The sequence below is a fragment of the Bombyx mandarina genome, chromosome 25 (assembly GCF_030267445.1).
Source record: "Bombyx mandarina strain Sakado chromosome 25, ASM3026744v2".
NCBI lineage: Eukaryota > Metazoa > Arthropoda > Insecta > Lepidoptera > Bombycidae > Bombyx > Bombyx mandarina.
In genome coordinates this window covers 4,611,940-4,625,201 of record NC_143231.1, presented here as the reverse complement: position 1 = coordinate 4,625,201, position 13,262 = coordinate 4,611,940, and the positions used below count along the sequence as shown (strand labels likewise).

Here is a 13,262-nt window from a genome sequence, read left to right as displayed (position 1 = left end):
GATTTCAGGGAAATTGAAAAACGTACCTTATTCGTTTCGCATTATGGATCGTGTTCGCTTACCATATGGGCGTTTTTTCTCTCCGGCTCGTCTTTCAACTTGTACTGGCTGAGAAGCTTGTTGATGTCGCTGCACTCAAGCTGATCCAATACTTCGATCTTGCTGATCGCGAGGGTTTGCCGGGACGCGTGCATGCCACCAGAAGGATACACCTCGTATTGAAATTTCACCTGTCCCGATAAAACATTCGGATTTATTAAAAATACCATGTAAAAAAAGTACATTATTGGTTGTAGGACCTCTTGTGAGTCCGCGCGGGTAGGTACCACCACCCTGCCTATTTCTGCCGTGAAACAGTAATGCGTTTCGGTTTGAAGGGTGGGGCAGCCGTTATAACTATACTTGAGACCTTAGAACTTATATATCTCAAGGTGGGTGGCGCATTTACGTCGTAGATGTCTATGGGCTCCAGTAACCACTTAACACCAGGTGGGCTGTGAGCTCGCCCACCCAACTAAGCAATAAAAAAATAAAAAATTAAATATATATTTATTAAAAACTAGCTGTACCCGTCCGCTTCGCTGGGCATTTAAAATTAACATTATTATTATTATTTTTTTATTTTTATTGCCCTTGTAGGCAGACGAGTATACGGCCCACCTGATGGTGAGTGGTTACCGTCGCCCATGGACTTCAGCAATGCCAGGGGCAGAGCCAAGCCGCTGCCTACCATATTTATCACCCCCACAAAGATTAGAATATTCTATATGCAAATCTAAGTAAGAGTTTTAGTTTTGTACTTCATTGGTCCGGAATCTATCTCGCATACTGCCTTAAGTGACGTTAGTCGTCGTTGAAGTACCATAATGAGCGATTTTATAGATACCGTACTTTTAATATATTAAAATTTAAAATTTTAATGTGTAATAACGATGGTTACTGTTTAATATTTGTGAAAGTGCACAAATGTGGTAAAATGAAACAAAGCCGCTGGACGTAGCTTCTCGGGATCCTCCAAAGCCCACTGAAAAAGTCAGTAAATAACCACAATTTTACTGAGATTATATTTCATCCCATAGCATTTCATCTCATTTAATTTAATTTCATCTCATTTCATTTAATTTTATCTCAGTTAATTAATGTCTCAGATTAATAATCTTCATTTCATTTCACTTTATTTTTAATATTTCATAAAAATAAGAATATAAATTAAAATAAGACTTGACCTAAAAGTCTTAGTTTTCTGCCTAAGCTGATAGCCTTGAGAGGCTATTTCAGCGTAACCTTAACTAGTGAGCTCACGGGGCTCAAACCTGAGTGATGCTAATAATGACTCTAGCAAGAGCAGTGCTACGCAGAATCTACCACCGGATCGGAAACGCGACCCACTGAGAAGATCCGGCGAGAAACTCAGTGGGCTGTGTTTATCGGTTAATTCGCTCGTCGAGACCTTCGTCGCAAGCGACGGGTTCGACGAGGACGGTGACCGGTGCTTGTGATACCTAAAAGCACCGCTAATGAATCAGGAGGGATAATGTAATCTGTAATGACTTACTTTAGTGAGGCACAGTTTGACCTTCGTCTTGTGGTCGCGTTGAGGTCCGCCCCTGGTGCGTAGTTCCCTGCGCTTCACGCTCGCGCGCGTGTTGGTCCGCACTCGGTCGGCGCCCGCCGCCCAGCCGACCCCGCTGCTTCTGTACGCGGCTGCAATGGCGCGGCCGCTCTCGTACGGCTCGTAGTCTTTACTGCGCCTGTAATTTTGAGATTTGTCTCTCATGAGTTCACACTTTTGTGACCAAACGAGCACACGGCCTTCCTACTAGCCCGGTGACGCTGATATAGTCTCTCTAGAACATCAGCTTAGGTAAAAAAAAGAGAGAATCACTTACTTTACAGAGGTAGGGGATCCTAATTTACGATTGTCATCTATGGTGACCGTTTTCTTGGAAGATACCGCGTCGGCGGGATTACGGAAGTCATTGCCCCCGTACATGTTCCATGTGATGCTCATTTCGCACAACGTGTACCTGAAAATAATCAATTCATTCAAAATTTATTCTTATTATTATTCAAATAATGTACCAGTAAACTGGTGGCAGGGCCTCTTGTGAGTCCGCGCCCATAGGTACCACCATCCCGCCTATTTCTGCCGTGAAGCAGTAATGCGTTTCGGTTTGAAGGGCGGGGCAGCCGTTGTAACTATACTGAGACCTTAGAACTGATATCTCAAGGTGGGTAGCGGCATTTCCGCTTTAGATGTCTATGGGCTCCGGTAACCAGTTACCACCAGGTGAGCTGTGAGCTCGTCCAACCATCAAAGCAATAAATAAAAAATTTACAAAACTACTCCAAAAAAAAGTTTTTTTATTACCGCAACATCGGCAATGGGAAACTCTTCGGTGCTTTAAGTACATCAGTCCTAGCAGCGGGAACGCTGAAGTGATTGTCGAACATGTAGGCCGGCCCTGAACCGATCCAGTTCACGACTGGCTCATCCAGATCGTTGTCCTGACTGCTGGGTTGGGTCTCCACGAAACAGTATTCGTCGTCGGTGTTGCTCCCATCGCCGCCGGATTTAACCTTGACAATTAAAAGACCATAACATTCACTATTGGAAAATAATAGAATTAAGAATAGATAGAATAAAGAATCTCATTTCTCAATCCCTCTTGTGGCTACGCGTAGATCACGGGGGTTGTACCCGAGTCTACGCGTGCCTGTACAGGTCCCACAACAGTGATGCAGGTTCAGCTCTGATAGAGTATGTGCAAGAGGGGACTAACCGCGTGCTTGAGCAGTACCCATCTGCGGAGGTGGTGGTTCTTGGAGACTTTAACGCTCACCACCAAGAGTGGTTGGGGTCTAGAACCACTGACCTCCCGGGTCGGGCTGCTTACGATTTCGCCCTGGCGTACGGCTTCTACCAGCTGGTGACACAGCCCACCCGTGTCCCAGATATTGATTCCCAGATGTTGATTGTTGGACCTTCTGCTGACCACCGATCCAGCCGGATACAGTGTGGTGGTCGACGCTCCGCTTGGAAAGATCTGATCACTGCCTTATCCGTCTCTCTCGTCCTGGTCGTCGAACGACGACCGGGTATCGAAGAGTTTGACGGTATATGTCGGCAGACTGGGATGGGTTGCGTGAATTTTACGCGTCCTACCCATGGGGACGGTTCTGCTTTTCCTCTACCGATCCTGACGTCTGTGCGGACCGTCTTAAAGACGTAGTGCTCCAGGGGATGGAATTGTTTATTCTCTCCTCTGAGGTGCCCGTTGGGGGTCGCGGCAGACCCTGGTATAACAAAGCCAGTAGGGATGCTGCACACCTTAAGCGGTCCGCATACGCGGCATGGGGGACCCTAACATTTCAGAGGAAAGGCAGGAATATAACGCCGCTTCCAGGTCCTACAAGAAGGTTATTGCCAGGGCGAAGTCGGAGCACGTTGCTAGAATTGGCCAGCGACTAAAGAGCTATCCCTCTGGGAGCCGTGCTTTTTGGTCGCTCGCCAAAGCTGCAGAAGGAAACTTTTGCAGGTCTAGTCTCCCACCACTATGCAAGTCCGATGACAGTCTGGCCCATAGTGCGAAAGAGAAGGCTGACCTTCTGGTCAAACTCTTCGCCTCGAACTCGACTGTGGACGACGGGGGTGTCACACCACCGAACATCCCCCGGTGTAATAGCTCCCTGCCGGAGATCTGCTTCACACAGTGTGCAGTCAGGCGGGAGCTCCGACTCCTGGACGTCCATAAGTCGAGTGGGCCGGACGGCATCCCTGCAGTGGTTCTGAAAACGTGCGCCCCTGAGCTGACGCCTGCGCTAACGCGTTTGTATCGCCTCTCTTATTGCGCTAACAGGGTTCCGTCTTCATGGAAGACCGCCCACGTCCACCCTATCCCCAAGAAGGGTGACCGGTCGGGCCCATCGAGCTATAGGCCTATCGCGATAACTTCCTTGCTTTCCAAGGTGATGGAGCGAATAATAAATATACAACTCCTGAAGTATCTTGAAGATCGCCAGCTGATAAGTGACCGACAGTACGGTTTCCGTCACGGTCGCTCAGCTGGCGATCTTCTTGTATACCTTACTCACAGGTGGGCTGAAGCCTTGGAGGGCAAGGGCGAGGCTCTTGCTGTGAGCCTTGATATCGCGAAGGCCTTCGACCGGGTCTGGCATACAGCACTTCTGTCGAAGCTACCATCTTACGGAATCCCCGAGGGTCTCTGCAAGTGGATCGCTAGCTTTTTGGATGGGCGGAACATCACGGTCGTTGTAGACGGTGCCTGTTCTGATACGATGATCATTAACGCTGGCGTTCCACAAGGTTCGGTGCTCTCCCCCACGCTTTTCATCCTGTATATCAATGACATGCTGTCTATCGATGGCATGCATTGCTATGCGGATGACAGCACGGGGGATGCCATCAGAGTCTCTCTCGGAACGTGGTGCAAGAGAGACGATCAAAACTTGTGTCTGAAGTGGAGAACTCTCTGGGGGGAGTCTCCAAATGGGGTGAATTGAACTTGGTTCAATTCAACCCGTTAAAGACACAAGTTTGCGCGTTCACTGCGAAGAAGTGCCCTCTTTGTCATGGCGCCGCAATTCCAAGGAGTATCCCTGTAACCTTCCGAGAGTATCGGGATACTTGGGGTCTACATTTCGTGCGATGTCCAGTTTCGGAGTCATTTGGAAGGCAAAGCCAAGTTGGCGTCCAAAATGCTAGGAGTCCTCAACAGAGCGAAGCGGTACTTCATGCCTGGACAAAGGCTTTTGCTTTATAAAGCACAAGTCAGGCCTCGCGTGGAGTATTGCTCCCATCTCTGGGCCGGGGCTCCCAAATACAATAAGCTTCTCCATTTGACTCCATACAGAGGAGGGCCGTTCGGATTGTCGATAATCCCATTCTCATGGATCGTTTGGAACCTCTGGGTCTGCGGAGGGACTTTGGTTCCCTCTGTATTTTGTACCGTATGTTCCATGGGGAGTGCTCTGAGGAATTGTTCGAGATGATACCGGCATCTCGTTTTTACCATCGCACCGCCCGCCACCGGAGCAGAGTTCATACATACTACCTGGAGCTACTGCGGTCATCCACAGTGCGTTTCCAGAGGTCTTTTTTGCCACGTACCATCCGGCTATGGAATGAGCTCCCATCCACGGTGTTTCTCGAGCGCTATAATATGTCCTTCTTCAAACGAGGCTTGTGGAGAGTATTAAGCGGTAGGCAGCGGCTTGGCTCTGCCCCTGGCATTGCTGAAGTCCATGGGCGACGGTAACTACTCACCATCAGGTGGGCCGTATGCTCGCCTGCCTACAAGGGCAATAATAAAAGAAAAAGAAAAAAACAAGCAATATTAGTAGTATATGTTCTTTATAATTTTTTATGTTTGCATTTAAAGAAGAAAAAAAAAACATAATATTTTTTCTATTTGAACACCTGTTTCGTTAACGACTTATTGTCCTCTACTGAATAATATGTTCGAACAAGACAACTCTTGTTGTAATAAAATTATCCATGTTTTCACTTATTGAATAGCATTTAAACGATAGCTCGTTGCACCAATAGAACAACAATTGTTGCAACAAAGGCAACCGTTTTTGTCTTTTAGATGTGTGGACGAGCTCACAGCCCACCTGGTGTTAAGTGGTTACTGGAGCAATTCGGTTACTGGACATCTACAACGTAAATGCACCACCCACCTTGAGATCCAAGTTCTAAGGTCTCAGTATAGTTACAACGGCTGCCCCGCCTTTCAAACCGAAACGCATTACTGCTTCACGGCAGAAATAGGCAGGGTGGTGGACCGTGCGGACTCACGAGAGGTCCTACCACCAGTAAAACAATAAACGAAATAAATAGTAATCTTTAATTTTTCAAGATATTCGATCAACCGACCAAGGATGTTCAATTGAGATGACATTCATAATGTACTTGAATATGTCTAATTGTAAATAACTAGAGGTCCCGCAATAGTCGAAATTTGACTATAATTAATTGGAATTGTAAGTTTGTACACTATTATGATTGTATTTTATACTTCTATAATCACAAATTTCGCCAAGGCTACACTATAAAAAAATATTAATAAAGACAAACAATGTTTAATCTATTCTCAGTTTGACCACAGACGTCAAGAACAAAAGTTTGACAATAAATAGTATGCATGCGTGTGTGCGTCAAATACATGGTATGTAGTGTGTGTAATGTTTTCTTTAATGATATAATGTATCTTTTATGCATTATTTTAAAAAAATATTAGCATTGTGCACTTCTTCTCTATATTCTCTATTAGTGTGGAAAATTTCATACTCCTCCGTCCGCGCAATTTTCGTAAAAAGGTATACAAAGTTTTTGCTTCACGTATTAATATATAGATAGTTTTCGTAGAATGATTGAAATTCGACCATAACCACTGACATCTAAAGATTTAGATTCAGTGTTTGCACTACATATTCTATAATATTGTTTTATTATTGAAAGCTGAACAAAATTAATTTAATGATCATCAAGACGATTTTTGTTTTGGAAAGAAGAAAAAAAAACACCGTTTTCTATTATAGAATAGGGTTCTAATACGCACTTTAAAGGGAAAGGCATTTTAATTAGTATTTGTGACTAAATATATAATCTATCCGATGTTTGGTGGATCCCACAGGCAACGAATATCCAATTGCATTACAACAAAACACTACGAACCAAGTAGTCGTGGCCTAAGGGATAAGACGTCCGGTGCATTCGTATCTATAGTCGGATTTTTTATTAGACGAAGTAAACTGACGTTTACTGTGTTGTCAGTTTTTGATGAAATAAAAATAGTGTTGTGACAAAGTGAACGATTGAAAAAACTCCTGAATTAATGAAATTGCCTCGATTGTCTAGTGAATAGTTAGTGTGCCGAACTGCCGATATCGGGCATGGGGTTCGAATTTTAGCCGTGCTTTGTACATACCAACGAGTTTTCGACGAAACATTATGTTCCTATGGTATCTACCTGTACTGAATACCGAGTGTTTTAAACATTAAGAAAAACATTGCGAGGAAGCTTGTAAGACTGTCCTATTTCCAATGCATCATATAGTTGAAACTATAGATGTATAAAATATAACAATTATAGGTACATAGGTAATGAAAATTAAAAAAACTGATTGTAGTTACATACTACTAGTAACATATTATTATATTGGATCACTTTAATACAATTTTATTGTAAAATATAAATAATATTCTTTTATAGTTTGAAATTAATGATTAACTCTTCACAAGTTCATTTATGTGATTGAATGAGAACTGAACGCATCACTATTACTTTAAATATAGCAACATTATTTCACAAAGTGACATTAGCTACTGTCAGCTGGCTTCGTCTAATTAAAAATCCGACTATAGCGATGCAACGGTGTTCGAATCCCGCGGGCGGGTACCAATTTTTCTAATGAAATACGTACTTGACACATGTTCACGATTCCACGGTGAAAGAATAGCATCGTGTAATAAAAAAGAGCCCGCAAAATTATAATTTACGTAATTACTGGGGGTAGGACCTCTTGTGAGTCCGCACGGGTAGGTATCACCACCCTGCCTATTTTTGCCGTGAAGCACTAATGCGTTTCGGTTTGATGGTTGGGGCAGCCGTTGTAACCATGCTGCGACCTAAGAACTTTATATCTCAAGATGTGCGGCGCATTTACATTGTAGATGTTTATGGGCTCCAGTAACCACTTAACACCAGGTGGGTTGTGAGCTCGTCCACCCATCAAAGCAATAAAAAAAAAACTTAAAGGCAAGACTGTTCACAGCAGAACCTTTGCTCAGCAGAATCAATAAAATTATTAGGTTAATTTATATAATTATTATTTATACACAGATCCCTAATTGTTACGTTTTATTTTTTGCGTCATGCTATTTGTGGTCGCATTCCTGGTACAATACATGGCGCGAAGTGTTTAAATCTTTATGAATAACAAATATAACGGGGGCGAAACCGCGGGGCACGTCCATTCTTCTAATCATTATATAGATCAGTGCAGTTTCAAGGACAGGTCCCCAAGAACTTGAATTTAATTAAGACATATTTGAGCAGCCTGTCAGACTTTGTACACGTAACACAGGTGCTATTGGTAATGTTACTTAACAATTTTGTTTGAAGATTCGACTGAAGACTTAATTTGTTATTCTGAATGAATTATTTGTATAGTACATTTCTAGTTGAAATAAACATGTTATTGTATGTTATTAGCATAATAAAACGATTTAAGGGTTGTTTTTCTTTTTGTATCGTTTTGTTTTAACATATTAAATTATTAAATAGCTATTAAAGGTTTTCAGTACTAATTTATTGTAATCGTGTTCAGTTTTAGTAGTATGCATATCATTAGGACGCGTTCACATTATATGTGCACTACGTACTACGTGAAATACGTACTAAACAAATGTTCACGATTGACTTTCACGGTGAAGGAATAACATCGTGTAATAAAAATCAAACCCGCAAATTATAATTTGCGTAATTACTGGTGGTAGGACCTCTTGTGAGTCCGCACGGGTAGGTACACCACACTGCCTATTTCTGCCGTGAAGCAGTAATGCGTTTCGGGTTAAAGGTGGGGCAGCCGTTGTAACTATACTGAGACCTTAGAACTCATATCTCAAGGTGGGTGGCACATTTACGTTGTAGATGTCTACGGAGTCCAGTAACCACTTAGCACCAGGTGGGCTGTGAGCTCGTCCATCCATCTAAGCAATAAAAAAAATTGTAGTACTTCTGGTGTATTGAGTGATGCGAGTGTGATTCGAACGGATCGGAACGGATTCGAACATCGGCATTTTCGAATCCCGCTAACGGGTACTATTTTTTTTTTAAGGAATTTCCTATTTACTAGTATACATTGTCACGAATAGCTTCCCCTAACATGGAATAGCGTCATGTAACAAAATCAAACTCGCAAGAACTATAATTTGCGTAATTACTGGTGGTAGGCCGCATTGTGAGTACACGCAGGTAGGTAACACAACCCCGCTCGTTTTTCTACCGCGTAACATCAATACACTATATTGAAGACAATTCTAAAGCAAGTAAACAGTCAAAGAAAAACCTTTCAACAAAAACTCTATTTTAAACACTTTAGACATATTTATTCAACATGTCTCTACATAATGCCTTACAAACAAGTAAATATCATTAATCAAAGTGCCTATTGTTTGTTAAAAATAAAAATAAAAACAATATCTAAGTGTGTCAATGTACATGTGGTCTTAATAACGCTTTGTCATACTCGTGTATATAAAAGGAAGTAATAGAAATTTTTTCTATTAATTTTTATTCGAAAGTGAATCTTCGTTTCTTGCAGAATGTTGAAATACACGAGCATTTCGTTTTTATTAATAATTCTTTTATTTTCCTTCACTAACGCTAATCGTGAGTACATGTATTTAAGCTACTAAATCTTATTTGCTTCGTTGTAAATGTGTGTGTGTTTTATCGCTATATATAAGCAGACGATTTCAAGGCTCACTGGTGTTAAGTAATTACGAAAACCAAGCACGTCACAACGTGAAAACCACCACCACCCACCTAGATATGTGATGTTAAAGTCGCCCTGATTAAGTGTAATGGCTGTGCCAATGCCGAAGTCGGAACGCACGTTTGCTTCATGGCAGTAAGAGGCACGATGGTAGTCCGTACCCGTGTAGACTCAGAAGTCCGTTTTTTAAATAAGCTAATTTGTAAGCCCACTGAGTTTCTCGCCAGATCTTCTCAATGGGTCGCGATTCTGATCCGGCAGTAGATTCAGCGAAGCACTGCTCTTGTTAAGGCTGGTGTTAGCAAATTCTCTCAGGTTGAGCCCGTGAGTTCACCTACCGGTCTGTGCGTACCTGGAATAGCTTCTTAGGCTACTAGCAAAAGGTTGGAGAAAAAGAAACTAACTTGTAATTCGCTTAATTAAGCTAAGCATTGGTCTGTCACATCACTACATTATCGTGGAATTGATTAGTCTGTAAACTAGGCGTCTTGAAACTTGGTATAGTTTTATTTTTTCATACGAGTTGACTGGACACACTGGAGCGCCTTGCTTACTATGCTACGGTCGCTCCAATAATTCACCCATCAAGAATAGAGTATGTTTTCGGCTTTTTTTTAATTGCTATAATAATGTGTATTTAACATGGAGTGTTTCAGTATCAATATTTTGAATTGTGTGCGTGTTTGACGCTGTTATTACCATCGTACCGGGCTTAAAATAAGCTCGGCGTAAGCTAATCAAAACTTATTGAGTTTTTAACATTTTCATCGTCAATGAACGGATAATATTGCTAGGGAATTTGCTTCGTTGTACAAAAAAATTGTTTATTGGTTCTTCACAACCACTTTCGTGTTATGAACTTATATTTTACATCATTATGGATGGTTCCGAGTCCTAGTATGTGAAAGTAAATAATAATGGACGCGACTGTACCTTTGTTTTCAGCTGATTGTTTGCTGCCAATAAAGACGGGCCCTTGCAGGGGCGGTTTCCCAAGGTAATATATGATTTTCTTTCTATGCTTTTAATTCACCTCCCATCTGACTTAAGAGTCCGCAAACATTATAACGCCCACCATGATAAGGTTGAAACGTCAATTAGTATCACGACTGTACTGAATTATACACTCAAACCGATCGCAAATATAATTTACAGTGGAACAACACTAATAAAAGTTATTCAATGTTAACAAACACTTGATAATTGTTACAAGTTATCAAATTACTAGTTAGTTTTCATGTACTTTTCTTAGATGGGTATTGAATATGAAAACAATTAGTTTCTTCAATTGCTATCATTGGTACAAAGACCTAGAATACGGATAAGCTGTGCCCGTTAGCCAACGCGTCCTTAAGTAAATAACAAATAATCAGGGATAAATTACACAGGGTCATCTAGCCCTAAATTAGGTTTCAAATCTGCCAAATTTCAGATTTCTTGGTATTTATAATTGATGTTGTTTCAAACAATCGTTCTCTTTTTTAATAATTCTAAAATTCAAAAGACTGGCGAACAAAGTGAAAAAAAAAGTCCGCAAACGAATACATTGTCGAACTTAAAAGTTCAATGAATGAATCAGTGCTTTGGCAGAGGCCTTGTTAGTGAACCACGCTAAATTGACTATCCCGGTTGAAATAAGCCCTAATTGAGATTATAATGTTATCTTGCGATAAAATTATTTCTTACAGATATGCCTACGATTCATCGGAGGACAAATGCGTTAAATTCATCTACGGAGGTTGTCAAGCGAATGCTAATAATTTTGAGACTATAGAAGAGTGCGAAGCCGCCTGCCTGTACAATACGTGCGAGTGTTCATGTCCTTAATTATATATGGTAATAATTAATTATGGTAATGTTGGTTTATGGTGGTGGTAATTTTGCAATTTATGAAATAAAATAAATGTGATAAGTAATTACTTGTTTATTTCTAATAGAGAAAAATAGTTTTTTAAATTCCAATTCAATCACTATTGAATGAAAAGACAACCGACAGATCAGAGTCGGAATCAGTATGTATCTTTTTTTCTATTTGAATTTGTTGGAAGCGGAGTAGTCATGGTTAATTAACACAATAGCGTTAGCGTAAATTTTCGATATCGGTAAGCGCGGGTCACAACCGTCACGAACAACACTCGACGTCAGACAAATGCGGGCAGGCGGGCGAAGGTGGGGCGAGCAGTCCCCCGCGCGTCGCCTCTGGCCCCGATGGACATGAACTCGCGCGCATACAGTAGGTACCACCACCCCACCTGTTTCTGCCGTGAAGCAATAATACGTTTCGGTTTGAAGGGTGAGACAGCCGTTGTTCAAAACTGAGACTTAGAACTCATCTCTCAAGGTGGGTGGCAGTGTTTACGTTGTTGGATGTCTATGGGCTTCGGTAGCCGCTTAACACCATACGGGGCTGTGAGCACGTGCATCCATCTAAGCAATAAAATAATAAAATCTCTTGGGTTTTCTTTTTGTATACAATTTTCAATGTTATTAAACCGTGAAATTGTTTCTTAATCTAAATTTATTCATAGATACGCATTCAAATGTGTACATGACGTCATATAGAGATAGTTAGTTTATGCAAGTTATTTATTTATTTGGGAAACAGTACAATACAAACATATAATATTTTAAAAAATATAGCTAAAACAATAACCAAATATGTTTCCACAATCAAAATCACATATAAGTAGAAAGTGAACAGAGAAGAGTAATTTAGAAATTTAAATTCCAAAAAAACAAAAGCAACACAATACGCACATATTATTTTATACATCAACTTATACTATAAAACTATAATAGTCATCGGACTAAATCACCTTATAAATATATTAAAATAGCTTTTCTATATGCTACAAGTGACAAGCAAAAGATGTCAGCATTAGAGAACTTAGCATCGTACAACCTACAAGATCTACGGACAAAAGCATTAGAAGCATATTTCGTTCGAGCCGTGGACATGTGGAAGGTCTCTTTAGAACGCGCGGAAATACGACTACATTTAAATGAAATTTTGGAAAGAAGATAGCTAGAATCAATCTCATTATTTATTATTTTATATAAAAACATTTGATCCCTCAGTAGCTTACGATCGACTAGAGAGATAAATTCTGTCGGTTCTGGAGAGTTAAAGCGACGACAATAGTATAAAAGATGCTTAAAAAACTTTTTTTGGACTCTTTCTAGTCACTCAATATAAATATTGTATTGGGGATTCCATGTGACGGAGCCATATTCCAATATAGGGCGTACAAAACTGTTGTACAACAGAATCAGAGTAGATGGTCTTTTAGTCTTTACCAACTCTAAGTATGAAGCCTAACATTCAAAAAGCCTTATTTAGTATTTCATTAACATGAACAAGTGCAAGTTATTTTAATCAAAGATTTTCAAAACATGCAAGTTTCTAAAACGGCCGTGTTCATAATACATTTGAATACATTTAAACAATAATGCTATAATTGGATAGGAGAAGTCATGACCTATGCGGTTTTTAACTATCACCGAGAATTCTAGACATTATAACGTTGTCCACAATTCACTCTGAGATCTGAGCATATAGTAGACAGCGGCTTGGCTATGTCCCTGGCAATATTGCTGACCACTCAACTTCAGGTGGACAGTAGGTTTGTCTGTATAAAACAAAAAAAAAAGACCGATATCTGAACTTATATACCTATCTACATTCACTATTCAAACATAATAGAATTAAGAAGAACTTAAGAATTAAAAGCCTTAAT

The 13,262-nt window shown here is 40.8% G+C and overlaps 2 protein-coding genes across 3 annotated transcripts in view; one reads left to right on the top strand and one right to left on the bottom strand.

Moving 5' to 3' along the window:
- LOC114243887 (autophagy-related protein 2 homolog A) overlaps positions 1 to 13,262 on the bottom strand; it is a 66,126-nt gene that overhangs the window by 18,712 nt on the left and 34,152 nt on the right. For both annotated transcript variants that reach the window (XM_028175533.2, XM_028175534.2), the window contains exons 26-29: positions 2,372 to 2,580; positions 1,890 to 2,027; positions 1,556 to 1,751; positions 63 to 230 (exon numbers count right to left, since the gene is read on the bottom strand). In XM_028175533.2, the coding sequence (XP_028031334.2) occupies positions 63 to 230; positions 1,556 to 1,751; positions 1,890 to 2,027; positions 2,372 to 2,580 (711 nt within the window). The remainder of the gene's footprint in view (positions 1 to 62; positions 231 to 1,555; positions 1,752 to 1,889; positions 2,028 to 2,371; positions 2,581 to 13,262) is intronic.
- On the top strand, positions 9,232 to 11,441 carry LOC114243888 (trypsin inhibitor). Its single transcript, XM_028175536.2, has 3 exons — positions 9,232 to 9,419; positions 10,471 to 10,522; positions 11,214 to 11,441. The coding sequence occupies exons 1-3, from the start codon at positions 9,353 to 9,355 to the stop codon at positions 11,350 to 11,352; spliced, it is 258 nt and encodes an 85-aa protein (XP_028031337.2). The 5' UTR covers positions 9,232 to 9,352; the 3' UTR covers positions 11,353 to 11,441.